The sequence below is a fragment of the Crocodylus siamensis genome, chromosome 1, assembly GCF_052110815.1.
Source record: "Crocodylus siamensis isolate JL-2025a chromosome 1, ASM5211081v1, whole genome shotgun sequence".
NCBI classification, from domain to species: domain Eukaryota; kingdom Metazoa; phylum Chordata; order Crocodylia; family Crocodylidae; genus Crocodylus; species Crocodylus siamensis.
This window is the reverse complement of record NC_143395.1, coordinates 259,146,543-259,174,150: the sequence shown is the minus strand read 5'-3', so window position 1 is coordinate 259,174,150 and position 27,608 is coordinate 259,146,543. Positions and strand designations below refer to the sequence as shown.

The 27,608-nt window shown below is 42.1% G+C and overlaps 1 protein-coding gene across 2 annotated transcripts; it reads left to right on the top strand.

Moving 5' to 3' along the window:
* Positions 1–889: 889 nt before the first annotated feature.
* WDR4 (WDR4 tRNA N7-guanosine methyltransferase non-catalytic subunit) lies at positions 890–27,608 on the top strand. 2 transcript variants are annotated; one of them, XM_090061343.1, is made up of 11 exons: positions 890–1,104; positions 3,031–3,093; positions 4,344–4,425; positions 9,818–9,974; positions 10,846–10,958; positions 13,602–13,662; positions 15,678–15,776; positions 19,257–19,321; positions 21,540–21,723; positions 22,521–22,590; positions 26,456–27,601. In XM_090061343.1, exons 1-11 carry the CDS (start codon positions 906–908, stop codon positions 26,635–26,637), a joined length of 1,275 nt encoding a protein of 424 aa, XP_089917469.1. In that variant the 5' UTR covers positions 890–905; the 3' UTR covers positions 26,638–27,601. The 2 variants fall into 2 exon arrangements, with proteins under 2 accessions (XP_089917469.1, XP_089917480.1); XM_090061354.1 differs by having other exon boundaries at positions 897–1,104; positions 4,279–4,425; positions 26,456–27,608.

The following is a 27,608-nucleotide window of genomic DNA, read 5'->3' as shown; positions in this document are numbered from 1 at the left end:
GCTAACACGGTGCTAATATTGTGTGGCAACCCAAAGTACTTACCAAGGGTGGAGATTGCACAACTTTTCTGGGTAGCCTGTTCCAGTATTTTACTACCTTGTTAGACAGTTTTTCCTAATATCTAACTTAAACTTCCCTTGCTGCAACTTGAGACAGTTGCTCCTTGTTCTGTCATATGCCACCACTGAGAACAGTCTAGCTCCTCTTTCGAACCCCACATCAGATAGTTGAAGGCTGCTATTAAATCCCCTCTCAGTCTTCTCTTCTCTAGACTAAATGCCCAGTTCCCTCAGCCTCTCCTCAGAAGTCATGTACTCCAGCCCCGTCACCATTTTCCTTGCCTTCCACTAGACTCTCCCCAATATATAAGCTTTACTGAGATGCAGTTCAGCATCACCAGAGGCTGCAAAAAGACATGCACCCTGGCACAATATCACCAGGCATCCTGGCTTTCTCTGATAAAAAGAAAAATCCCCAATTTTCGGATTTAAAAAAAATCTATGTTTTTCCGTGATTAAAATGAAACACCACTATATATATAGTACATTTTTCGTTAAATGAGTAAACGAAACACTACTGTATAAGTGGAGTTGCATTGTAATCACAGAAAAATGTGGATGTGGATTTTGGGTTACTTTTTCAACTCTAAAAATTGGCATGCATTTTACCACAGAAAACCAGGATCCCTGGCTACCACACACCGCGGAAGTGATTTTAACATAGCAGCCAGGGTTTGGACAAAAGAACCAGGGATGAGGAATAAGGAACCAGGACAAAAAACTAAAAACAAAGACCCGACTCCAACCGCACGCCGGACTGCGACTAAACTCAACTCAAAAACCCCGCCCACCCCGCTGCGCCTCTCCGTGGTTACGTCACATTCGAGCGCCCGCGCCCATGGCTGATGTCTAAATCCCGCGACGCTGGAGGAACTTCTAGCTGCTGCCCGGCCGCACGTGGGTGGGCGTCCTCATGGAGGAAGCGGCAGCAGTGGCGGCGATGGTGGGGGGTCCCGGCCCGGGGCTGGGGCTGCGCGGGGGCCTGGTGGCTGTCAGCGGAGGGAGCAGGGTGCTGGCCGCCCGGTACCAGGAGCTCGGAGCCAGGTCAGCGGGGATGGGGGAAACAGCCGCAAGGCTCCTTGTGCGGGGGAACTGTGGGAGTAGCGGAGGGAGGCGAGCGGGAGCTCCTGCTGTCGCGGCACAGGAGGGTCCTGGCATTGGGTGCGAGGCTGGCCTCTCCCTCCTGCTGCGCGAGCTGTGGGGCATCAGCTGCCGCTCTCCCCATACCTCTGGTTCCAGAACCCCTGCCCTCGGTTCTAGAACCGCTCTCCCCCGCCCTTAGTTTCATAGCCTACTTTGTTCCCTCTGTGCACAGTCGTTCAGGGTCCACCTCCTGCCCTAATGGGAGAGGAAGGTGGTGGTGCTGAAGGCATAGCAGGTTAGTGGCAGGGCACCCCTGTTCCCCTTCCTTTTAAGCATGTAGCTGAAGAGGGTACCAGAGCCAGGGCCAAGCATGAGGTGGGGCAGTGCATGTAGCCTGCAGCCTGGACCCACTCCCAATGCTGTGCGCAGGAATTGCGGCACCACATGCGGCTCATACACCAGTCTGACTCTGTGTGCTGCATGCAGCATGTAGGGTCAGCATGAGACCCACTGGCCAGATCATAGGGCTCCACAGGCTGGATCCAGCCTGCAGGCTGTTTGTTGGATACCCCTGACTTAAAACAAGTTGTTTCATATGAAGTAGGAGTCCTGGATTTGGTGCTGATGTTTGTAAAATTACAGCATGTGAGGACTTAAAATATTTCCAATGAGAGATCCTCCTGTAACAGACTAACTGTCTACATCAAGGCTGGCCAGCCTGAGGTATGGGTGACACAAATGGCACAGGTAGTCTCCATGTGATGTGCTGTAGATCAGAGAGGGGACAGGCGATGCAGCAGAAAGCAAAGCAGCAAATTGGGCAGGGAACGCAGGGCTAGGAGCAGAAAGTAGAGAGGCAGATTGAGCAGGGGAAGGGGATGGCACTGGGGGAAAATCCAGGGCTAATTTGTGGCATGCCTTCCAAAAATGGCTGGTTTCCCCACTGATTCATATCACCTTGTGCACTCCAGGATCTACCTGTGTATGTCCTTTCCTAAGTTTGCGCATATAGTTTTGCTGATTTCATTGACTTAAATAAGGGCTACTTAGCATGATGTAATTGATCATAGATTCTTTCCCAGGATTAGAGGCTAAAACTGGGAGGAAAAAAATCTCGAATGTCTCAATTAATTAGTGTAGTAGGGGAGATTTTGGTTAATATCTCTCTTTCCCCTAAAGTGGATGGTGTGCCTTTCAAGAAGCCCAAAACTAGTATGGTTAGTTCAGGAAATTAGCTTTACTTGTTAGTTTACCCAGCAACAAAAAAGCTGTCATGTACTTATGTCCATCTCACTTCATCCTTCAATAGAAAGGTCTTCCAGGGGTTACACAGACAGTGTGACAAAATTAAGGAAACGGTGAATGAAACAGGGCTGTGATTTTTGTCATTTGTTCATTTCGTGTGGATTAGCAAATTTATACATAATTAAATACTGGCACGCAGCTTGTTTGTGTACAGTAAATTCCACTTTAAGCTTACTAGCTTTGATGCCTGACTGCATTCATACCCAGACAACCTGATCAATCAGTGACGTACGTAGTAGATGCCAAGATAAATTAACTGCAAATGACTGGTACATTTGAGAGACCAGTAAAAATTAAAACAGCTATTCAAAGAATAAAAATCAAGTTGTTTTGCCATCAACTAATAACATATGCTTGGTAAATGATAACTTCTATTCGGTGTGTATATGGGATGGAAGATGCTAAATATCAATAACCTGAACAGTTTTGTTGGTTTTTGGAGGTGTAGTGGTGGTAGGGGAACATCAGAGCAGACTACAATTGAAACATAAAAGTATGTAATAATGGTGCATTATGAATAAGTTGGTATTCTGTGTGAGGGAATTCTGATAGTATTTGTACTTTTTATCCTTATTTTTCCAGTAATGATGGTGATCTCTTTGTGTATGACTGTGTCACTGCAAGCAAGAGGACACAAGAGAAAGGGTGAGTGAATTCATGTAAACTTTTTGCTGCCTATCCAGAGGCTGTAACACTGCCCTTGTTGCAAAAAAAGAAAAAGCCAACAACCTGCTGGATTTTATTAATAGGAATGTCTCTTGCAAATCAAGGGAAGTGATTCTTCTGCTCTATTTGGCATTGGTGAGGCCTCATCTAGAGTACTGTGTTCAGTTTTGGGCCCCATGCTTCAAGAAAGATGTGGACAGATGTGTAGATCAGAGAGCAACATAAATGATTAGAGGCCTGGGAAGTATGATTTGTGATGAAAGGGTGAGAGAACTAGAATTATTGTCTGGAGAAGAGAAGGCTGAAAGGGGATTTGATAACAGTTTCTGAATACCTTAAGGGAGATAGTCTTGTGCCCTGCAGCCACAGAGAAAAGGCTAGGAGTAATGGCATAAAACAGCAGCAGAGGAAATTTAGGTTGAGAATTAGGAAGACCTTTTCAACTGAGGGGAGTCAAGCATTGGAACAGGCTACATAGAGAAGTTCTGGACTCTCTATCTCTGGATATTTTTCAAGAGCAAGTTAGAGAGAGACTTGGCTGGGATGGCTTAGTACGGGATTATCTAGCCTTGAGCCGAGGGATAACATGGTTAGATGACCTCATGAGGTCCCTTCCATCCTTACTTTCCTATGGTCCTATGATCTTTTTCAATAATTGAGTGATAAACAAGACATAATTGGGAATGCTTGTAGGCAAGACATGATTTATTTAATTTCCAGACAAATCCTCTATTTGGACCATGTTATTTATTATGCATTTTTAAAATTTTTTTGTGGTAAATTGCCTGAAAAGAATGTAGCTACAACAATCGGCACTACTGTGTTGTGTGGGTTTTTTTGTTTTAACCTGTACAACTATTAGAATGGAAAAATATTTTAGTCTTGTTTTACTTTGAGCATGGGTAACTGCTTTACCTCTGGTCAGTTCTGCTGTTTGTAGATCACGATCAGCTAATGTGGCCACCAACACCATGTTGGAATGGGCCCCTGTCAATTTTGTTTCTTTTTGGTTTTGTTCTTGACCGCAGTAACTAGAGAAAAACTTTACTAAAATGATAATATGACCAAGACTGTAGCCATGAAAGTGGATTGATGGTTTAAGTAAACATGCTCAAAGTTGTCAGCTTGGGAACAAACTTAGTTTTCCCCCTTTTTTTATTTTAGACAAGCTGGACAGCCAACAGATAAAGCAAGCAATGACATCTTAGCTTTTGCCTTCTCTTCATCAGGAAATTATTTTGCTTTGACAGATGACAACAAGCATCTCATTCTTTTTCGTACAAAGCCTTCCTGGGAATGCATTAGCATCAGGTAAGAAAGCAGAATAGTATGTGCCAGTATAATAAACAGGATGTATAGCTCATATTTAAGTAGCAGTGTCTGGGAGAGTTATGCATCTGCCCTGATTTTGGAGCTGAGAATATTGGCAAGGAAATAGAGATGAAGTCAGGGCTTGATCCATCCATTCTTTTAAACTGCAGATGTAACTTTGTTTTTGTGTGGGTCTTGTTTTACTAAATTTCCACAGCATTAATAATATTGCTGTCTTTCTGCAGTTTAATACTATGGAAATTATTTTTAGTGTACTCAGCTTTAGCTTTGATAGTTTCCTCTATTTTGACATGATTTTCAACACTCACTGTTATCAAAGGGCTAGTTATTAATAAATTGCTTAAAACAGTCAAAAGTCAATTCCATTTTACATCTGGTGAAGAATTAGTTTGGCTCTTCCTGCATTTTCAGTGAAGCTGAAATAAAGTGGTTATTATGGAATAATTTTGCATTTCTCAGATGTTCCTTTATTGCTCAAGTACTCAAGTCTTTTGTTAAAAGATGCATCAAATGAGCTCTGGTCATATTTTGTAAAGTTTTAGGTTCTGCTCTTAACTTCTTATCTTTTGTACCTTTGTGGTATTACTAGTGACAAAGGTGTGTGCATTTAATACTTGAATTTTCATTCAGTTTTCTATAGCATTTACCACTGATACTTCCAAGTATTCTGCTGTCTGGGCATTTTGCACATCAGCTGTTGCTGTGAGACAGAGGACCCTGGCGGGCATTACACTGAAAGTGTGATTAACTGGTTAATTTTGTCTTTAGTGACCCAACCACACATTCATTCAATTAATAACACAAAAAAACGGAAGAAGCCACAAAGTTATTACACAAAACTTGTGTATTAACTCCATGGCTGGTTCCCATTGCACCTTAAATTGAACATGTGGCCAGAGTTCCCAGCCTCCGGAACACACCAGAGCCCTTCAAGACTCCATTTTTGCTCTCAAAGCTGGGATCCCTGGTCAGTTGATTAGGGGCTCCTAGCCATGGGAGCCAGTCTTGCTACTTGCCAGTACAGGGGGAGCCCAGGACCGTGATTATGTACTACAATCATGATCTGAGGCTCCCCTTGCACTGGCAATGTGGCATGCTTTGGATATGAACTCTTATTCCACAATCATGCTGTCTACCATGATCCTATGACCCCAGCTGACTTCCTGCCCTTTGGGTAGGGGGCTGGACTCGATGATCTCCCGAGGTCCCTTCCAGCCCTAATGTCTATGAAATCTATAAATCTATGAAAACCATGTACTGGTGGCATGGCAGGAGGTGTGCTTGTTCGAATTGTGCATTACATCCCACCGTGCCTGTAATTTAAAATTTGTCATCAGCCAGATTAGCCTCGTCTTCTGCTTTTATGTAAAAGCATTTATGGATCATTGTGTATGTAATTCACTCATCAAGAATCAGAGTAGCAAATTCCCAGTCAATGCTTTCTCCATGCTATTCAGTTTCCTTCTTGTACAGCAGATCCAGCAATCTTTTAGCCATGCTTGCTTCATATAGTCTAGAATGCCTGAACCATGCCAGTGAACTTTCTGAACAGGACAAAAGGGAGAACTTGTTGCCTGAATGAACCAAGCAATATTTTTAATTTCTTGGAGTCTTGCTGAAAATTTCCACTCCTGCTTGCTAGCTCACCCATGGGTTGTATTGGATAATTAAATCTCTTCTTTCTTTTCCAGCTCAATACACACTTACTCTCTCATATGTTTAGTTGCAACACTGAAGCTGGGAACAGTAAACCTTAATTTGTAGATATTGCATATGATGGATGGTCATAATTGTAACCCCATAATATTAAACAGTCATTTTTACTTGCTCTGTATTACTCAGTGCTTTAAAGATGTGATTCTTCTTTCACTTGTTTGTAAAATTCTTCAAATGATACAATTTTATTCTAAACCAGGTTTGTAGGGGGAAAATAATAAATCATAATTATTGTATAAATCTGTTTTAAACATTTATCCGGAGTAGTGTGCAAAACAGCTTGAAAAAATATAAATTTTAAGTTTTATAAATGCCTATTAAAACTTTAGTTTTAAACAGGAGATCTTTGGTTATTTATTGTCCAATATAACCAAATATATACCGCAAATGCTGAAATGATATATGGCAATTTAATAATTGACTGAGAGTAGATTCAGGCTAGCTATCAGGAGGCGCTACTTCACTGTCAGGGTGGCTAGGAGCTGGAACCAGCTTCCAAGGGAAGTGGTGCTTGCCTGTACCCTGGGGTCTTCAAAAGGAGGCTAGACAGCCACCTAGCTGGGGTCATTTGACCCCAGCATCCTTTTCTGCCCATGGCAGGGGGTCGGACTAGATGATCTGCTTAGGTCCCTTCTGACCCTACCAACTATGAAATTACTTCTATAACAAATTAATATGCCAGTTGTAATTTTAATGCCAGTATTTGGAAATCCATTAGCATGCAGTCTGCCCAAAATAAAAATTTATGACATCAGTCTAAGTTGTTATGTATTGGCACATGGTAGGGAGGCCATAGGAGATAGTTCAGATGCATCCATATATCATTGTCATAGTCGTCATCATCATCATCTCTAGTCTTGGCATCCACAAGAACACGTTTCGTAATGTTTCATTCCACACAAGTGGAATGACAAATGCTCATAATTTTGAAAGCGGCCAGTGAAAGCTCAGGGAGATGGTTCAATAGCTCATCTTGATGAGATTTAGAATGGTGTGTCTGGAAGTCAGGGGTGGGATCCCGGCACTTGTAATGATTTTTCCAGGTTCTAACACCCAGTTTCTGCCAAAGGAACAAGCCCCTAATACAGTACTTGATCCAACAATTTGACTTCAAGTCAGATGCTTTTTCCCCCTGACTCTCTTTATGTATCAAACAGAAGGCGATCTATAACTCAGCATTTGTGTTGGAGGCCTGTGAATTTGGCATGGTTTTTTGTTTGTTTGTTTTTATAATCTCTTCAATCATTTAATAAGTACGGGGTAAACAGGGTTTGTATTAAATTCAGAGTTTATTTTAAACAGACTAGTTTTTAAAAATTAAAATGTTCAGTCTGAATTACAAAATAAAAATCTGGTTTCCACCATACTACCCCAAATAAATCAATTTTTATCAGTTCTGTTATACATCTATATTTCTTTTGGTAATTCCATCCTCCTGAGGAGAAGAGTAATCTTTTGCTGTCCACCAGAGGTCCTCCAATTATAAATCTTCCATTGGAGATTGTCCTGTGTGAGAGAGGACCCTTGGGACTTCTCAAAATGAAGACTTTATGTCTGTAAATATCTGGAAAAATGCTAGATTATTTTCTGTCTTCAGAGCAGAATAAATGCTATGACCAGCTTTCCTCCTCATAGTTCTACTTATGGTATAGATGAGAGACCTTTAATGACTTGCCAGCTGCCATCCTAGTCTGTCTGTGGCAGAACCAGATAACTCAATTCAGTATTTTAACATAAAAACATCCATTTTCTTGTTATTGGAGTTGTACAAAACTAAATTAGCAACACCCTCAATTTACAACCGTGTCATTACTGAGAAGGAGTTGAAGTACTTTCAGGTACTAGATCTATCCCTGAGGTCCTGGTCAATTTCTTGGCTCTAGCTTTTTCCCCATTTTAAAATATTTGTCCATTTTCTCTGTGTTAGAGATGCATACAAAGAAAAAGAGAAATAAAATATTTCTTCTATTACTTGGTGACCACACTATACAATTATTCTGTTTCTTTAGTTGTGTTGTCTTAAAAAAAAAAAAATCAGCAGTGCCAAATAATTGGGCTCCCTTCAAAACTGAGATGGTGTTTTCTGATCGGTATTTTTTTTTTATTTTCCCAGTGAAAAACTGTGGTGCTTTTTAGTCACAGATGTTTAATTAGCCTAATAGAATGTGCGGCTTTGATCCCGGCACATCATTTTGTAGTTTGGTTAAATTACATTGTGCCACATAAATTTTGATTAATTTTACCCAAGGGCCTCATTGGTTTCTCCTTTTGGCTCTGATGAAAGTGACAATGCAGCTTATAGAAATATTGCTGCTGTTGTATATAGTCAGACCTCTCTTTCCTTATGTATTCTCTTCCACGGCCCCAAAGGAGGAACACAGTCCTCTCTCATGGCTGCTCTCACTCATTTTAGGGTGCTTCAGGGTAATTGTTTGCTTTTTCAGTCTTCTACTGACATGTCAGCCTGAAACCCAATTGGATTTTACTCAGAGTTATATGATGTCACTTCCTATGATGTTAGGAAACTGGGAATACCAACAAAAGGATCATTGCATGGGAAAATAACTCTACAGTGACACTGAACCAGACATGCAGAAATAGATATATGTTTGTGGCAATACTCATAGGAAGCAATGTTGGCATATGCTGTCCTTCATTTAATGCAAGAGAACCTCTGATGGTGCTGCATAGAAAGAGGTAGGGCTGTTCATGTTATATCTTTTGGGTAAGCAAACCAGCAACCCAGAAAGTAACCTACTAAAAATGTAATCTGGCTAACAAATGACACAGTATTAGATGTATTGTCAAAGTCCATTACAATGCTTTTTTCAGCAGTTACCACATTTCATTGACAAGTGAAATGAAGCCTTCCTTATTTACCCAGAGATATAAAGGCATAGTTTAATTCACAGGAGCACTGACAGACTTTGGTGAAAAAAATACTATGGAAATAAAAAAATAATAGCAGCAGCAAATACTAAATAGCAAATACTTTTTTAAAAATAAAGCAAGCTAAGAATGAAAAATGTATTACTAAAACATGCTGGTTGCTCATTAAGATCTTATTTCCCCTATGAAGATGATTAAAACTGCAAGCACAGTAAGTGCTAACTTTTCACTGGCTGGGATATCTGCTGCTACAAGATGAACTCTGGATCCTGAGCTCCAGTTTGGGTGACTAAGTATAGCAAAGGTGCAGAGCCAGGCCCTTGTTCTAGTGTTTGCACAGCTAGAGACTGAGCCGTGAACCTTCTTAGATGCAAAGATCCAATACATGACCTTTTCTGCAACTTCATACTCCCCCCTTTTATTTCCAAGCTTGTCATCAGCTTCTTTTTTAATAGACTTGTCCAAACTTCCTGAGAAGTACATGCAGGCTGCATAGTTAAAATAATTAAGCCAGAAAGTAACAACATTTTAAAATATACCCATGCATTTCAATTCTCCATTTTGTGTCTGTGTTACAGTAATTTAAATTAATGTTTGTGTTATGTCTTATTTTAATCTCTGTTATCCTTGAGTGGTGGATAATCTCCAAGTATTCTTTTTTTGTGGCAGCATATAGTTAACTTAGTTTTGGTCTTCCATTTCCATGATAAAACAGCCATACTGAACTCCATTAATAAACTTAACCATGACATTTTTTTCCCCTCAGGTCTGTAGTTAGGAGAAGTACCTCCTTGATTATTACAGCAGCAGAAGATAAGATTCTGATTGCAGACAAATCTGGAGATGTCTATTCTTATTCCATAACAGACCCTCAAGCAGCAGGAAAGCTTGAGCTTGGGCACCTTTCTCTGCTAATGGACATAGTACGTATGTGTGTTTATTTACCTTCTTCTAGCTTGATTATTTAGCTTTATACTTTTTCTCCGCCTGAAGTTCACACAGCTGTCAAAAACCCAGTCTTTTTACTATAAGCAAGATGGAAGAGCAGCAGCATCTTTCCTCTCAAAGTTCCTGTTGGAATCCAAATGTCAGATAAAAGGAGACCTGTTTTCAGTGTAACAGAAGGAGCGCAATGATTAGATCTCCTGACAGTGTCGTTTTTAAGCGCTAGTCTTGTCATTCCTGACTCCTAGAACTTAGAGATGGAACACACGTGTTAAGCCATCAGTAGCCCTGGGATGCTCAACCCCAGCCTGCAGGCCAGATCTGGCCCCTGGCACCTTGTCATTTAGTTTGTGGGGCTCCCTATGGGCCTGTGGGGAGCCCTGTGGGCTGTGGCTCTGCATGCTAAATCAGGTGTGTGGAGCCTGATCTTGGCTTGTGGGGACAGCATGAGGCCTGGTCACAGCATGCGGATTAGCCCCATGTCATTCATCTGGACTTCAGGGCCAAAACCTCGAATGCCACTGGTCTAGCCTAGCCTTATAGTTTGGCAATGAGAGGTTTTTGTACTTAGTCTATTATTAAAGCACAGTGAGGCTTTCTGTATACTTCTAATGGTTTTGAAAAACTCCACAGTATAACTGACATTGACTACTGTTGCCGCCTTTGTTACCTAGAAGGTTTGAAGCTTCCATTCTAAATATTAAATTGCAACTTAGGTAATGTTATCACAAGGCATCCAAATGATAAAAATATTGTCATTACGCTTGCTACTTTTTCACCTTTGCTGGAAATAATTTGTTTCAATATGTTCCTATCTTGTGTTCTGTAACCCCCATCTTGTCCCAATAGGCACTGAGTCCTGACGATCAGTATATCCTAACTGCAGACCGAGATGAGAAGATTAGAGTCAGTTTGACCAGAGCTCCACATAACATCGTAGCCTTTTGCCTTGGGCATAAAGAGTAAGTCTATTGTGTCAGGGCTTACTGCATTTAAGTGATATATTGGAAGAATTTACTGGAGTCTGGTTCAAAGATGCTTCCAAGGCTGAAGTGGGGCAGCAGTAGCATTGGACAGGGGTAGAGAAGGTTCCCTAGCTGGAAGTCCCCTATTTGCTTGCCTGGCCCACAGAAATATGTGTCCTTTCTGCCTGAGTGTTCAGGCAGTGAGGAAGGAGGCAAATACCAAACATACTGGAAGATTTTACATGATGTCACAATCTTCTAAAATGAGGAAATTTACATTTCACATGTAGTCACGTTTCAGAAAACCTTCTAAAAAACATCTTGGCATTTTTTCCCCCTTAGTATTTCTCCATGATGGAGAACTGGTATTCTTCCCTTGAATTTATAGATGTAGCATGGGAACTACAGGAAAAGCCACCCAGCATGGCAGTGCACAGCATAAAGAACATGCACACTTCTGCTTCTCTGGCAGCAGGGCTGCCTGGGGATACTAACACCCTTTGAGATGTGAATGCAATATGCAGAGAAGCCTAATACGATGTAATGTACTATCCCACCACGACACAAGGGACACCAGGTGAAGGAAGTGACTACAGATGCCATAACCCAAGGGTGTCAAAGTACCCCGGTCAGATCTGGACTGTTGGTGTTCTTCCCAGTGTGGACAGGAAGCCAACAGCAACTGGGGTGGGTTCACGTTCAAGCAGCAGCATGGAGTCCCGTTCAGGCAGCAGCACACATCTGGAGACATGCAGAACATAGGGGCAGTGGCGCAGGGCCAGGGGGCTGCTGCCAATGGCTATGTCCATTAGGGTCCAGGAATCCTGAAATCTATGGCAGGCCATACCCCCACAGCTTCCAGTAACCTGCCAGACTACTGGTGGGCTGAATGGCGGGCTGACTTCAGTTCACAGGATGTATGCCTTTCCCTGTCTTGGTACAATCTCTTCAAATTACAGATAGGTTTTAGTGTGTGAGAACACACTTCAAATCTGATTAATAGACACTGTTAATAAAACCATTTCAATCCCTGGCAGTTTAATCTTCACAGATTTTGGCATTGTGTAAAAGCTGCACAGCTTTTAATGAATATCAAAGATCTTAAACTGCCTTTGAACATGAGGTTTCCAATGCTTGTTTACACTGCTGTATCTGATCTCTTCTGTCTGCTGTGTAAACAGTTATATCTCTAATGAATATAGAGCTTTGATGATGAAGAATACCCCTTCTAGTAAGTGGAGGCTATTGTACCTGGACAAATAATTGTTTAATAATTTCACAATAGGAGGGTACTTAGTATAAATGGGCCAAGCTCTTCTGAAAAAAAATCAGTATTTAAATTAGAATACATGGACTGAAAGATTCAATAATGCATTTTGATGTCTTGTTTCTCCCTTACAAAATATCCTTTCTTTGAACAGTCTGCATGAATGTTTTGTATTGTTTTTAGGGAAACTGCAGTGTTATGACTGCACCTGCAGTTGTTGCTTTTGTAATAAGAGTAGATTTAATTAGCTCAGCGGTTCTCAACTTTTTAGACTCAAGGCCCCCCTTGGAAAATGCCAGCTGTTAGCTTTCACTCATTTTCTGATTACAGAAAAATAACAGAGCAATTCCTCTTGTGTAAAGACCTCAGAACGACCACAACAGGTCAGAATGTTTTTGACACTATGGATTCCTGTTTGACATCTCTGTGTTTATGTAATGAATCATGTTTGCACACCTAACGGTGCTAGCATTGTGTGGCAATCCACGGCACCCTTCCAGTTCTCAAGGGTGAGAACCTGACTGGACTCTCTGGACTCTCAGTGTGCTGTGGCACCCTGGTTGAGAATCACTGACTAGAGCTAATTTTTAATTCTTTTTTAATTAATTGGTTTGAAATCATGCTTATTTTTAAAAATGAGAGTATCCCCTTATTTAAAGAACAATTCAAATGTATATTCTTATCTGTTCAGTGCACTGACAGCAGCATTTTGTTGTCACACATTAGCCCTGGGATGGTAAAATGCTCCAGCAGTCCTTTGAGGATTCACAAAGGACTCCAGGGGTTGTCATGGTGGAAGGTGCAGTGTTTAAAGTTCCTGAGTGATTGCTTTCCAACTGGATATAGATAACTTTGAAAGGAGAATGAAGAGAGATTGTGGTTGAATAATTCTCAGCTGTGATAAGAAAGACCTCATACACTGATGCCTCAGCCTTCACTAATAAAAACAAAACATTCATTCATTCATTCATTTATTTTAATATTATGATCATAATTGAGTCCAAAAGGCAAGATAAATCTATTCCTGTTTGCATCTTCTGGTCTGAAAACCTTAAACACCCACAGTAACAGCACTGTCTTCATTGATGAAGGAGATCAGTAAAATTCCTAGACTACAGGAAAATAAAAAAAAGTATTAGGTGGAGGACTTTTCTGGGAATATTAGAAACTGTGACTTAATCAAATGGAGCATGTCTCTTCCTCCCAGCTAGCTTAGTGGTTCTGAGGGAGAGAAGCAACTCCTTTTTCTGTAACTTGTCTTTCTGTTGTCTTTTCTATATAAGGGATGGATGCATAACCCTAAAATACAGTCTTATCATTGTGTTAGTGTTTTGTTCTTGGTACATACCAGACTTTTAATTACTTTTCTGTAGGTTTGTAAGCAGAATATTTGTAATACCCGACTATCCAGATCTTCTGTTATCAGCTTCTGGGGTATGTATTCTGTTTCTTCTCCAAAAATGTCACTCCTTGAACTCTGACTTCAGCAGTTATTTGCTTGTTTTTCAGGGACTTCCTTTTCCTAGAAACAGAATAATTATACTTCAGTGCCAACCCTCTCAGTATTCTACCATGTTTGGTCTTTCTGTCATTAGTGAGATGGGTATATTTTGATTTGCTTTAACACTTTTTAATACCACAAGCTGCTTATTAAGTAGGTAATATTTTGCTATTGGGCTCCTGGCAAGAACTGGAGTTGACTTTTCTATATAAAGTGGAAGTACTAGCACCTTAGTATTTTTAATAGTAATGGAACCCCAAACATTTTAGTGTCTGTTTATGGAATATTTTGCAAGTTACCGAATGTGTGAACAGTAGAATAATCTAATGTATGTTGGAGTACATGGCTCAGAAAATACCGGAACATCCAAAATTTGCCCAAATGCAAGGTGTAGTAATACCTGCAGAAACCAAATCTCAACTTTCACAGTCTATGGCCCTCTCACCTACTTGGGAATTGCATTCCAAGAAAAAATATTAAAGTTTCTGAAGTGTCAGATCTCATGTAGTACTTTCACTGAAACATTTTCAGAATCTACTCATGTTTTAATCCAAGTTTATAGTAGCCAAAGACCTATTTCATAATTTTCCATTTCCAGTACATTCTTGCCAACTTTCAGTCTTATTTTTTTTGACTCTCCACCTTTATTCTTCTCTTCTTCACCTTTCTGCATCCTTTTCAGTTCTGAAATGTCATTCTTTGTAGATTTTTTTTTTAAATTCTCAGAACAAACCAGAGGATTTCTTTAAAATCAATAATTCCCTAATTCTGCTGTCTCTGTTAACTTCTGCACACTCTGGTTTTCTCCTCTTCCAAGAGTAGATCTTGTAGGTTCTGTATAATCTGTTCAGTTTCTTCTTGGTTCTCATATTTTTTTTATCTCTTGGGCCAGAAAAATTGCAGCCTTCCTCTCTAATTCTTTGTGATTAACTCTTACCTTGGGGCATGAATATATTTTGATCAAGGGGCTGTTAAAGCAGTTTTGAAGTAGATTAAATGTTGGGCCAGGCAGCTGTGACAATTAATGGCATTTTAATGAGCAATGAATGCTAGAATCCTGGATATTTTTCCTTGGAACATTTAAGATGAAAACACTTGCTTAATGCTTAAAAACCTAGGTTATAGAATTTCTGAATTGTATCATATGATGATAGAAAAAAAGTTTTTTATTGGGAGCAACCCGATATAGTGCCAGATCTAGAGAGACTAACCAATCTGAGGTGAGCCTCAGTACCAGAAAAAGGAAATAATGTTGTGTGTTAATATGTGTGTGTGCAGCTCTCATAGATTATTTATTGCTAATATGACTGTACAAAAAACAACTTACCCTGTAGAACTGAATTGCTATAATGTTACAGTCGCCCTTATACCTTTACTTTGATTTTTTTAGTTTTGCTTCTCCAGAGATCCTGTCTCTGGTTCCTTTGTACTACCTTGCTGAGCAGTTTTAGTGATAGTGATGAACCTGTCTGCTTTTCATTCTTAAACAGAATCATTGAAGATGACTCTCTTTCAGAAGAGTCTTTAATCTCTCCCTCCAAGCAGCTGTAACATGAAATGAGGACTTTTTTTCCTGTCTTATACAATTCAAACTGGTTTGGGTGATATACAGGGGGAGGGGAAGGAAGGGCAGCCTTAAAGGAATGCCATTAAGGTGATGAGCACATTTATTGTGCTATTTATGAAGCAGGAGTAAACCCACTCATCCAGCAACCTAATTTATACTACAAAAGGTTTTTTTTTTGTATGATTGAACAAGTTAGAATTGAGCTAAATTATGTTAATTAAAATGCCTTATCTGCAATTTGAGAGTTTAACGAAGTGAAGATTTAGAATCTCATTCGTGAGGCTGCCTAGGGAAATATGATTTAGCTTGTCTCTTAAGACCATAAGAACTTCTCTGTGTCAGAGATAGCGTTAATCAACTTTTCCATTCCAACTTATTTAGGATTGTACTTTGAGGCTTTGGGAATATAAAAGTGGAAAAGAAGTGTACTGCTGTCATCTAAACAGTGTCAGCAAGCCTGATGCAACCAACAATGACAAGGTATGCATATGCGAGTTGTATGTACTCATATGTTCACTCTGCTGCGGAGTCTTACAACTTCTAAACGTGTTCCATCACTTTAGAATTGGGACCACCTCTCCAGTGGCAGCAAAAGGCTTTGAAACAGCTTCAAAATGAAATCGGGGCACTCAAAATGTTTTGAAAGTTTTGAAACGTTTTGAGTTTTGAAGCTGAGCTTGCTGCAGCGTGGGCCCCTGGACCTGCACATGGGACGACAGCAGGTTGCCACTGCTGGCTGAGACCAGCAGCAGCACCAAGCTTCCTAGCACTTGGTATGGGCTGCAGCCAGCACCAGTCTCAGCTGGCAGCAACAGCCTGCTGTCGTCCTGTGCCCCCCGGAGTAATCTGGCACAGACCCACAGCCTGCACAGGGGGTGCGGGCCCCCGGATCTGCGTGTGGGATGACAGCAGGCTGCCGCTGCCGGCTGGGGCCAGTGTTAGCACCTGGGTCTGCCTGGCTCAGCCTGCACTGAGCACCAGGCAGATTCAGGTGCTGGCTTCAGGCAGCAGTGGCAGCCTGCTGTCATCCCGCATGCAGATCCAGGGGCCCACGCCCCCCAGGAGGAGTCTGGCACAACCCCGCAGCCCTCCTGGAGGGTGCGGGCCCCCAGATCTGCGTGTGGGACGACAGCAGGATGCCACTGCCAGCAAATGATATGAGTTTTGCTTGTCAACAGTTTGAGGTGTGGTTTCCCAGAAACACACCTATCTTCTTGAAACTTGGCAGGTGTTATGCCCTCAACTGCAGGGATGGTAGCCCCTTTCTTCATCTGAATCAGGCAAGAAATGACAAAGTTATAGGCATTTTATGATTCCCCATTATAGCCTACGGACAAAATGTCAAAACAGTTTTGACTAAATGAAATGGAACAGAGCTTCGAAATGAAACAATGAAACAAAATACTGTCCCTTCAAAATGGCAACACGGAAGTCTAAACGAAATGCTGGTCTCAGATCAGTCATCTCAGCTGATAACGGAGACCAGATTCTGTATAAGTGGGGGTAAGGGGCATAAATTAACTTTATTCTGTCCCTTATTGTATAAGATGCAAGGATTTCTTAGCGTGGTTTCTTTTTGTAGGACCGACTGTATAGTTGGGGTAGAGTTATAGTTGGTCCCATGAGAGAGAACACGCTAAGAAATCCTTGCTGCTTACATAATTTCTGGATTATCTTGGATACAACATCACTCTTACACTACCTTATTCTGTAACGCTCTATGAATGTACCCCCCCTCCAAAGCTTTCACCTGACCTTATGTACAGGTCAAAATGGAAATGATATAACCCTACCCAAATTCAACTGTGTGGGATTAATTTTTCGCAGGGTTACTGCTTCTCACAAATGACATCAGAGGTTAATTTTAAGGTGTTGGCTGGAGCAGACATTAGGCCTGTAAAGAGTGTGTAAAATCTCTGCTAACTATGGCTTGTTGTTAGAATATTTCTTTTAGTGAAACCTCTCCAGTAGTGAACCAATGAACAGAATGTTGCCTGGGGCCTGATATTTCATGGCCAGCTGGACAACTGGAAAAAAAAAAGAAAGTAACAAGTCATTTCAAATCCATACAAAACCCTTTCTGCCAGATTGACAGAGAGCTGAACTGTGTTGATGAGCACATCATACTTTTTTCCCACTTCTTAAGTGCCAAGAAGCATCTCATCTTTTTGTTATGATGCAGTTTGATAAAAGTAGATGGTGTTGTAGATATAGAATACAACTCTATATTCAGTATTTTTTAAATAACTACGGAACCTACTGCTGCTACTTGTCAGAGGAAGCCATCTCTTTTTCTATAGAGCTGCAGTAAATGTAGCTCCATGTTTGGATAATTAGCACAGTACTTGTTAGATGCAATTAATCTCTCAGACCTGTTCACCTGCAGTCCTTCCTAGTACTTGAAACTGTGAGTGCTCTATCCTATACAAAAGGATCCTGTTTAAGTGTGGAATGATAATTTTGCATTTCTACAGTGTATTGGCTGTAGAACAGTCTCAAGAGTTTTTAACTGTATTTTTCTTTATTGAGAGTGACCTTTCTAGTGTTGTACTTCTTCCCAGACAGGAGCCCATGCTGCAAGGTCTTATTTTCAGCTGGATTATGTTGCATAGAGGAGTCTTTCCTTCTCTCCACCGAACGTGTGTTTTTCAACTAACAGTGCAAATGCAGACAGGAGCCACTATGTAAAGCTTCCTTCCAGCTGTTTATCTTCCAGTAGCCTTGGGCTCCTAAACAGAATAGGGAAGTGAATCTGGTTCTTTGCATTCCTAGCCCCTTGCATTAAACTCTGCTAGAAAAGACTCAGGCAGCAATTATTATTTCTCCAGATTACTACTATTGAAACATTAAATCATAGGAAGAATCCAGTGACTGGTCCTGAATTCAGCCCATTTTCCCAGTTTACAAGCAAGTGTAAGCTGTGCAGTGACTGACTGCCTATTCAGCCAGTACTGGCCAGGGGCTGGGATGTCTTTTTAACATGTCCCGTCAGAGTGATAGGGAGATTGGGAATTAGTTCCTTGTTCTGAAGGAAGAACTGAACTTCTTGCCCATCTGAGTAGTAAAACTCCCGTTACCAGAGATGGCACTTCTCCAGTACTTGCAGGATTAATAAGGAGCAAGGTTTTGCCTTCACAGTCTTCTCTTTTTAGTTGTGTGGTTAGTAACATTGCAGGCTGCACTACACTCAGCCTTTTTATGGGTTCTTTATTCCCCTCTAGCATTAAAAGTCTATGTAACCTGATTTGGGGGGGTGTCATATGCTCAATCCAGTTTTCCAGCAGGAAGAACAATATTTCCTGCAAGGGCAGTTGTCTTTGCCCAGTAAAACACTCTCTTTGCTTGGCTATGAGAGCTTTCATTTAAATAGCAATGGAATTTCTCAGTCTCTCACACCTTCCTTTTTGTAGGACATACCCCAGTGGGAGATGGGGTTTATCACAGATAATTTGAGACCAAACTTACAAAACATTGGTTACTAATCATTGCATGTTTTTATATGCTAGAGCTTGGGACTGTCATTTTACTGTTATGTGTAAGCTGTGAACCAATAGTAGGGTATTCCAGCTAAGTACCCTTCATTAACTGGTTCCTTCCCTTAATTCTTGTGCAGATGCTTAGGAAGAAGTTTTCCTCTCCTTCAGAATGCTGGCATATTTGCTATAGATCTCCCACAATCTTTGCTGATGGTATTATTTGGGAGGTTTCATTGACCCTTTAGATGGCCAAGAAGGGAGAAATGCAGAGAGCTTCTGGAAACTAGGACTACTGTTGAAGAAAATGTTTTGTGTCAACTTAAATTTGATCAAATTAGTTTTACTAGAGGTCTCCATTTAAGAATAATTCTTTAGAGCAAGACCGAATTAATCATTAAACCCCCCCCATCCTCTATGTCTCTAGCTCTGGCTTAAGGTTGTAATCATGTCTCTCTCCTTTTTTCCCCCCTCCCCTTTCTCACAGAAATATGCTGTGTCAAGAATATCTTATTGTTGTCAAGGAAGTTACATTGCCATTTTATGTGACTGGTAAGAATAAAAGGGGATGATTGCTATAATCATAATAGCTACTTAAGGAGAGGGCAGGGGACAGTTAAGCCTTCGCTGCTGGATGTATCAGACTTCTCTAAATATATCAAGTGACTCTTGATCTTTTAAGCATCTTGGGCATGTCGGGACTTGGATTGAGAGCTCTTATTGTGCTCAGTTCAGGCTGGCTTGGGTAACCCTTGCAGTGTTTCCTATGCAGTCTCCCTCTGTTGATCTTTCTGTGAGGAGGTGGGGGGGAAGCATCAAGAACAGAATCAGGATTTTATGGCCATTCCTCAAGCTCAATTCCTAAAGCACTGCTTCTGTTCCCCGTCTGCCCTGCAGCTCTCAAAAACAATGGAAATCTCCAGGCTTAGTTCTGGTCCTGCTTACATATTGGACTGTATCATAGGGCTATAGAACAGGAGTTCAGTTTTTAACTGGGGGGGTGGGGTGCTCCATTTTCAAACAGCCTTAAAATCAACAGTTGATGACTGTGGTGCACTTTGGGCCCAAAGGTATAGGGCAGGGGTGGGCAAAATGGCAGATCCAGCCAGCAGCTGGATTCCATTTCCCAGCAGCCCCTGCCTGTGTGGCTGGGGCTGGTTTCAGTGGAAACCCCTAGCAGCAGTCACACTATATGATAGCATGAGGCTGTGGTTTCTGCGGAGAATGGCCCCAGCAGTACTGGCAGGGCTCAGAGCTGCTCTGCAGCTGGGCTTGGATCTTGCAGCAGTAACAGCATGGTCTGGAGCTGGGGCAGAGCTGCAATCTGCAGCCTGCAGGACCAGGACCAATCTGCAGGACCACACAGTGGCTCGTGGCTCTGCCCTGGCTCCTTGTAACACTGTCATGGCTGCAAAATCCTTGCCCAGCTGCAGAGCAGCTGTGTGCCCTGCCAGCAGGGCTGGTCCTGTGGTGGGGGAGAGGGGGGCTATAGTCACTCCTCCCAGTGCTGCTGCTGCTGCCTGCCTGCACAGATGGCAGCAGTGGATCCTGCCCTGCAGCACAGCCCCCACACCAGGAAGAAGCTAGTACCTCTGCTGCCTGCCAGTGCTGCTGGGGCTGGTCTCCATGGAAACCCCAGCCCTGCTATAGCTGGCTGCTGCTGGGGCCTCCATGGAAACTGGCCCCAGCTCCACAGGCAGGGACTGCTGGGAAATGGAGTCCACTGCCAGCCAGACTTTGCCTGCCCCTGGTATAGGGTCTGCTGTGGAGCAGAGAATAGTGAGCAACAGGGAAATGGAATCAATGAGCAACTGTGCTGCCTAGCTCCAGGGCTAACATCTCTACTTTTCTACAACCTAGTAAACCTAGGAAGAGGCAATTCTCCTGATACAGGCGTAATAAAAAGAGAAGACTCTTCCTGATTAGCCTGTTCAGTGAAGTTGCCCAAGCCCCATTCTTCTAGGCTAGGGTGCTTACTGTCAGCACTAATGGATCTTGGGAGGCTTTGCATCTGGAGGTCAAGGGTGTGTGTGGGGAGGCAGCAGGGGGAGGGAGTGAAAGGGCAGGAGGAGAAACTGATGCTGGCAGGTGACTGAAGGGCAGTGAGGCCTTCCTCTTGCACCAACCTCTTCCCTGGGCCCATATGGGCACTTTGGCTCCACAGACCTCCTTGCTTCCCTGCATGCACACTCTTCTAGTTCCATTCCCGTATCTCCCTCTTCTGTCTGAACCCTGAGCCCAATTTGCTGTAAAACAATGCATCTGATGATAAAAATTCTCTTTTGGCCAGCAACTTATTTTTGCTTTTACTTCAAAAGTATGTGACTTCTCCACTCAGCTGAAGTACAGCTGCATTCCCCTGCAAAAAATCAGAGAACTGGTGCCCTTTGAAGTAAAAGTATTAACAAACAGCTGGTGTACCTCAGTCTTGCACAGTTGTTTGTTCCAGCTGTTTCTAGCCCCCCCCACCCTGGAAGATGAGGACTTGTGGACCACCTGGGGTAAGGAAGAACCTGGGTTCCACTAGATAACCTTTTGAAAAGCGGTTTAAAATTCTGCAGTATCTACAAATTGGGGTGTCCTCTGAGGACATAAATAAAGTACCACTTAAATGTTTGGGGATGTTTCTTAGCAGTGCACTTAATGGTGCTGCCTTCACTCTGGCAGGAGTTTTGGAATTAGAGTGGGTAGATGCAGTTTGTTGCATATAAGTGATAGTTATGGGTGGGTTTGATAATGATGGTAATTACCTTTTTATTTCTCTCTAAAGTATTCCCACAGTTTACATATTCCAGCTTGTTGTTCATACCCAGCAGCTAATTCACAAACAGCAAATCCCTTTGAACCATAAAGGCTGGGATGTTGCCTTGGAGGAAACAGGCAAGCTCTGGATTTTCCAGGAAAACAAAGTAACACCTCTTCTGTTGTACAAGCCTATGGATGGACAGTGGCAGGTTAGCTGCACTTTGATAAAGTCATCTATTTTGCATCCACTCTAGTCCTCAGCAAGAAGTAGTCTAACTATAATGAATAAAAATGCAGTGGCCTAATTGCTTTAATGCATTATGGCTCTAAGCTAAATTCAGAGTTAGCTCTCTTTGCCTGTGGTCTCAGCCAATTTATTCCAATTGATTTGCACTAGTGCCTTTTCTAAAGTCCTTTTTGTCCCTGAGCTTGGTGTGACAAGCAGGGGGCTCTTGGCAGTGTTCTGCTAGAAAGAAAGACAGAAGCTGAGAAGTAATGCTCCGCACCAGCCCTTCTTACCATGTGCATCAAAGAGAGCAAGCAGAAGGAAAAAAAGCAAAAGCTCTTCTATATGTAAAGGTCTTGTTTCTGTTGAGAACTGAGTCAGGGCTGAGCTGCATGCTATCAGAATCTTTGTAGCAGCCCTCATAACTGGGCGGACCATTTACCATTGTAAAAGGATTTACACAGTTGGAAAGCTATTAATTTAAATTAAGCTTCATGGGCATGTTCTTGGACCCTCATTTCTTCCCCACAGTATTTCCTTTTTGATTCCCATTTTCTTCTGTATCAGTGGGTAGGCATCTATTTCCAGGCCCCCTTAGACAGGGTGGACCAGGTCTTAGTGGGAAGGAAAAAAAACCCAAAATCCCAACCCTTTGAATTTTGTTAGACCTTGCCATCACTATGGTCAGGTTAGCTGTGTTCATTCCTTGGTGTGCTGGGTAATGTGATATGCCTTGTACAATTATTTTGAGTGTAGTGAATTATGTTTTTCTTTTTCTAGCCTGTGAATGATGACAAAGGATTACTGAAAATGTCAAAATACCTGCATGACAACTGGACAGTGTTTGAAGGTGAGGAACTTTGGTTTAAAGAACCAGACAATGTTATTTACTGCTTAAAGCACAAGTGGGATTCAGAGAGAGCTTGTAGTTTTCTCACAGGCTTTAGAGAAGATGCATGAAGAGGGAAACAGGCAACGATGTAGCTACCTTGTAAGTCAGAGGATATAGTGTTTGTAAAGTGCTTTGCAGTCCTCCAGTGGAAGTCTCTATGGCAAACTTTAAACAGTTGTAAAAGGCCTTAGAGTAAGAAAAATGTCAGACTTATTCTGTAGCATGGCTGTCCATATCTGAACTATGGTATGTATTAAATTAATTGGATTTGGACCTGCATGCACATTAGTAGACCAACCTGCAATGCTGTTCTCAGTGTCTTTTCCCAAGCATAAAATTAAAGACAAAACAAAATACCCAGTTGATTTGTTAGCCATTGGCTAGCAGGAAACAAGTTCCCACCTATGTTGAGCCCTTCATCCACTTTAAAGGAGATCCCATTTTTGCTTAACTTGAACTAATGGTCAGGCAGCCTAAGGAAGCCTGCTGGACCTGTTCTGTGATTACAGGACATGGCTTCTGGTCTGGCAGCCCAAAGCCTCTGAACAAACATGCAGGTAAAGGTGTGATGGGGTCTGATGTGTGATCTACACAACTGTGCCTCCTGCCAGGCTACATGTGCACAGCAGGAGTCATGATTATGGGATTGAGCATCAGATTCCATTGTGCCTTATTGCTGGTGCAGGGGGAGCCTGGGATTACGATCACAATCCTGACTGCAGACTCCCCCTGCAGCAGCAAGTAGCAAGCTCCCATGGTTGGAAGCCCACTCAGCTGACAACTCCTGGCCACGGGGGGAAAGGGGGGGGCATGCACCATGTGTTCCTTGCAGCTGAAACTTCCATCTGCTGATGCGGACTCCCAGCCACGGGGGTGCAACATGTGCTTCTGCAGCTGGGAGCCTATCAGCTGATGGGACTGCCAGCCACAGGGACATAACTGGCCACACATTTGCTTAATAGCATAATAGGAACCAGCCACAGAATTATTACACGTTTTTTGTGGAATAACTTTGTGGTTTATTTCTTGTTTTAGGACTCCATTAATTGCTTTAATGTGTGCCCAGGTTACAGCTTAGGATATCATTGTTGTCATCAGCAATCTCTCACAGTCAGGGATGATGATCACTCCCACAGGTCAAGTAAAGGGTTGTAGATGAGTCTGTTGATGGTTAAGAAGGCTGATCCTAGAACTGCAGACCCTCTGGCAGATCACAGGTGGTGGTTAGAGAGGGTTGGACCACGGGTTTCTTGGTCTTGCTTCCTTTCCTTCCATTTTGGTTGTTTTTTCTGTGTCCAGGGCGAGATGGTTTTCCTTCTTTCACAAGGCGTAGCCCTGTCCCAGGCTAACTTTTCCCAATTTGTGATGTCAATGCCACGTTATTTACTGTAGTGTTTTGGAGGAGGTTTTGTTCCTGTTTGTTCTCTACTCCTCCACTTCTACCGTCATCCCAGAAATATACCACTTACTGGCTTGCCTGGAGGAAAAGGTTATTGTCAAGGCAATAAAAAGCCTTTTAATTGGAAGCTCCAGTTATATGCAGTGGTGGGGGTGTCTTATTACGTAGTCAGGTGCATTTTTAATTCCATGTATGATTGAAGTCTATTTTGGCCGCTCATGCTGGCAGGCAAACTGGGGAACTAAATTTACATTTTTTGATAAATATGTGGAGAAAACATAAATCAGCTGAAACAGATGTGCAGAACTTTGGAAAACGTGATCTGTTTTAACATCCCATCTTAAACTACTTTTGAATGGTAGAGACTGTGATGTGTTGAAAATAACTTCTGCTGAGCTTAGGTTCAGTCTGAAGGTCAGTTTTGAAATCCCCACCCATCAGAAGGGAGACTTTGCTGCAGAGCTCCTATTTCAAGGTGTACACATGTTAAAAACAGGCTTCTAAAGTGGAAGTGAACAATATAGAAATATATCCTAGGGGAGGAAAAAAAATTCTTGTAACTTTCTAGCAGAGCAAATTACCTTACTGTATTACAATAGTTTCCCTGTATCTGCAGTTGGGAAAGGAAGCCTGTTCAGATTATAGTGATTATTATAGCTAATTAACAAGAGGAGGCTCAGTTGATGAGCACCTATTCCAGCTGTATAATTAGTGCTTTTACAGATTATGAAAAAAATGTGACTTCATTTGCTAAAAGAATTGGGTTGCTTGTGCTGCCAAAAACCCAAATAAACCCTGTTTAATGTTTTATATCCTCTTGTTTTCTTGTTACGCAGTTTGTGATCACTGAATCTGTAAGACCCTATATCGTCAAACACTTTAGAGGCTGAAATTGAATACTTAACCCTTCATTTGAATAAATTACCCATGAACAATTCTGCAGACTCTTAATGCAATGTGATTGTGTCAATTCTACTTTTCACCTAGACTGGTGCTTTGTTTTTTTCATCGAAAACCAATCCATTTCTCTTAACATGTAAGGGTTTTTGGGGGGTGGGGAAGGAAGAGGAAGGAGGATGAAAAAATTTAACAATCTGAATAGCTTCTGGAAATAGAGGCTGAACCTGGCAGCTGTCTCCTATACGCCTCATGGAAACCTCTCAGTTTTCCTCCTTTGTGGCCCAAGCCTTTTAAAGGATTGGCAAGCATTTGTCATGTGGTTAAGTTTACTGCCACAGCCTCTTCAAGGATGTATTGTTACAGGCTTACAAGGTAGTGGTAGAGTCTAGAAGGATCAGTGCTGGAAATTGGATGCATGTCCTGCTTACAATAGCCTGTCATTCCCTGAACTTAAAAAGATGCAGGGAATATTCAGCTGACCACAGTGCTCTCACTGGTGCTTAAACTGTGTTTTTTGAGTATTGTGGAGCTGTAGCAATAGAGTACATCAGGCTGTCCAACTGGTGTCCCCTGGCAGGGTTAAAGATTAACCCCTGGGCTCCCATCAGCCACCACTCCTCCATCTCACACCTGCTGCAGAACAGCAGGGGGGCCTGGGCTTCCCCTCCCTCCTCCAGTTTCTGCTTCCAGCCCCCGCCCCAGGGATTGGGGTGGGAGGGCAGAGCAATACATCCTGTGGTGCAGTATGTGGGTGTGGAAGATGGGGGGCAGGGGAAGGGGAGGAGGGCCATGCACACAGCATTCAGCCTGGGTACCCATGCTGTTGTAGCCCACTTGTGCTGTTGTAGCCTACATGGTGCATGACCCCTGGCCTCCTAGAAAATTGACTACATTGACCAGCAATTTAAAAAACAGGAACTCAAGTTCAGAATACAGTGGGGTCGCATCATACGCGCATTTAACTTACACGAATTCAACTATACACGCTCGGCGTATAGTTGAATAATTTAAATAGTGCGGGCGATTCAGCCTGCCATTCTGCTTAGTGAGCGAGCTGTTCCCTCTGCTGTTCCCTCATGTTTTTTCCCATGCTGCACCTCGCACATACACATGCACATCATGGGCGGGGCCTCCCGGTCCCTCCTCTCGCTGTCCCCAGGACAATATATTTTGACTAGACGTGATTTTCGCTTTATATGCTGACTTCAGAACATAACCCCCACGTAAGATGCAACTCTGCTGTACTACATTTGAGAGATGTTAACTCTCTGATGCCTAATTTTCAATTTAAACCTCTAAACTTGAGGCACCAGTCTTTGGAAATCTTGGACGTGACTGCAATATAAACACTTTTAAATACCCAATTGTGTTGAAACAGAATGCAGTGTTGGGTAATAGGTTAGCCAGAGCTGCATTACAGGAGTCAAGTCTCCTATTTTAGACTTCCAGTACTAGTTGTAATTGGGTGTAGCACTCAAAGTACTCAGCTTCTCTTCTTTTGTCCCTCTCCCCACCTCAACACAGGGTCTGTTGGTACAGACAGCTGCTATCGCACTCTCTATAAGGCTTCATTCGATAACATGACCACTTATCTACAGAAGAAAGAGGAAAGGTTACAGCAACAGCAGAAGAGGAAAAGAAAAGAGCTACAGCATGGTACTAATGGACAAAATAAAAAGATCAAGACAGGAGAACCTCCCTTATGACACTGACTGCACCATTTGCATGTGACTTCCACCATACTTAAAACCAACTGATCTGGGCACTGAATTTTTTTTCCCTTTTAGTGTCAAGTAAATGACAGACAGCCATTAGTGTTTGTACACTCAATCTAAGATGGGCTTCCTAATGAATCAAGCTAATGTTAACATGGCAATATCCCACTTGGAAAAGATACTGTACTTGCTGTATACACTGTTCCTTGCCATATGTATCATCCTAATAATTTGAGATTTATAGTGGCTGCTTAAAAGAGAGTGTGAAATGCAGTTTTAAGCATCTGAAGCTTAATAACTTCAGATTGGAGATAGAGCTTTACTTGAAGAACGGGATTGATATTGTCTACTCTTTTTCCAAATGTCACCTATGTTTAGACTGGTTTCTCAAGTGGGAAAATGTACTAGTTTAAAGCTTACACCAAGTTTTTAGTTTTGTTTTAGACTGTTCACTTAATAACAGCCTGTAAGAGGAATCATGCAAAATGAACATTGTATTTCTTATTACGTATATAAGGCTGTAGATGGCAGGTTCTTGCTGCTGCTTGTTTTAAGTTTTACCCCTGCAGATGTTATGTTGTGACTTCTGCCTTAAGATCCAGTTCAGCACTACTTGGAGTAACCTCCCCCAGGAACCGCAGAAGAATAGTTTTTTTGTACGCAGTAAAAGGCGTCTTTGAAAATGGCTTCTGAGAACACCGAGGAATATTTTATACCTTTTGCTTTCAATGGATATTTGTTTGGAAGCTAGAAACTAATCTTTAGTCCTATGGCATTCATTCTTTTGTTACGTTGCGGTGTCAAAGTTAATATAATGACAGAATGTGTATTGTATGCACCAGAATGCATCTTGTTTTCATAGAATATGCTGTTTGTCAGATGAGACTGTAAAACCAGGGTTTGTAAATATGTATGATCCAGCAAAAATATATGAAAGTATGAACTGAGAATTTCTCCCACTC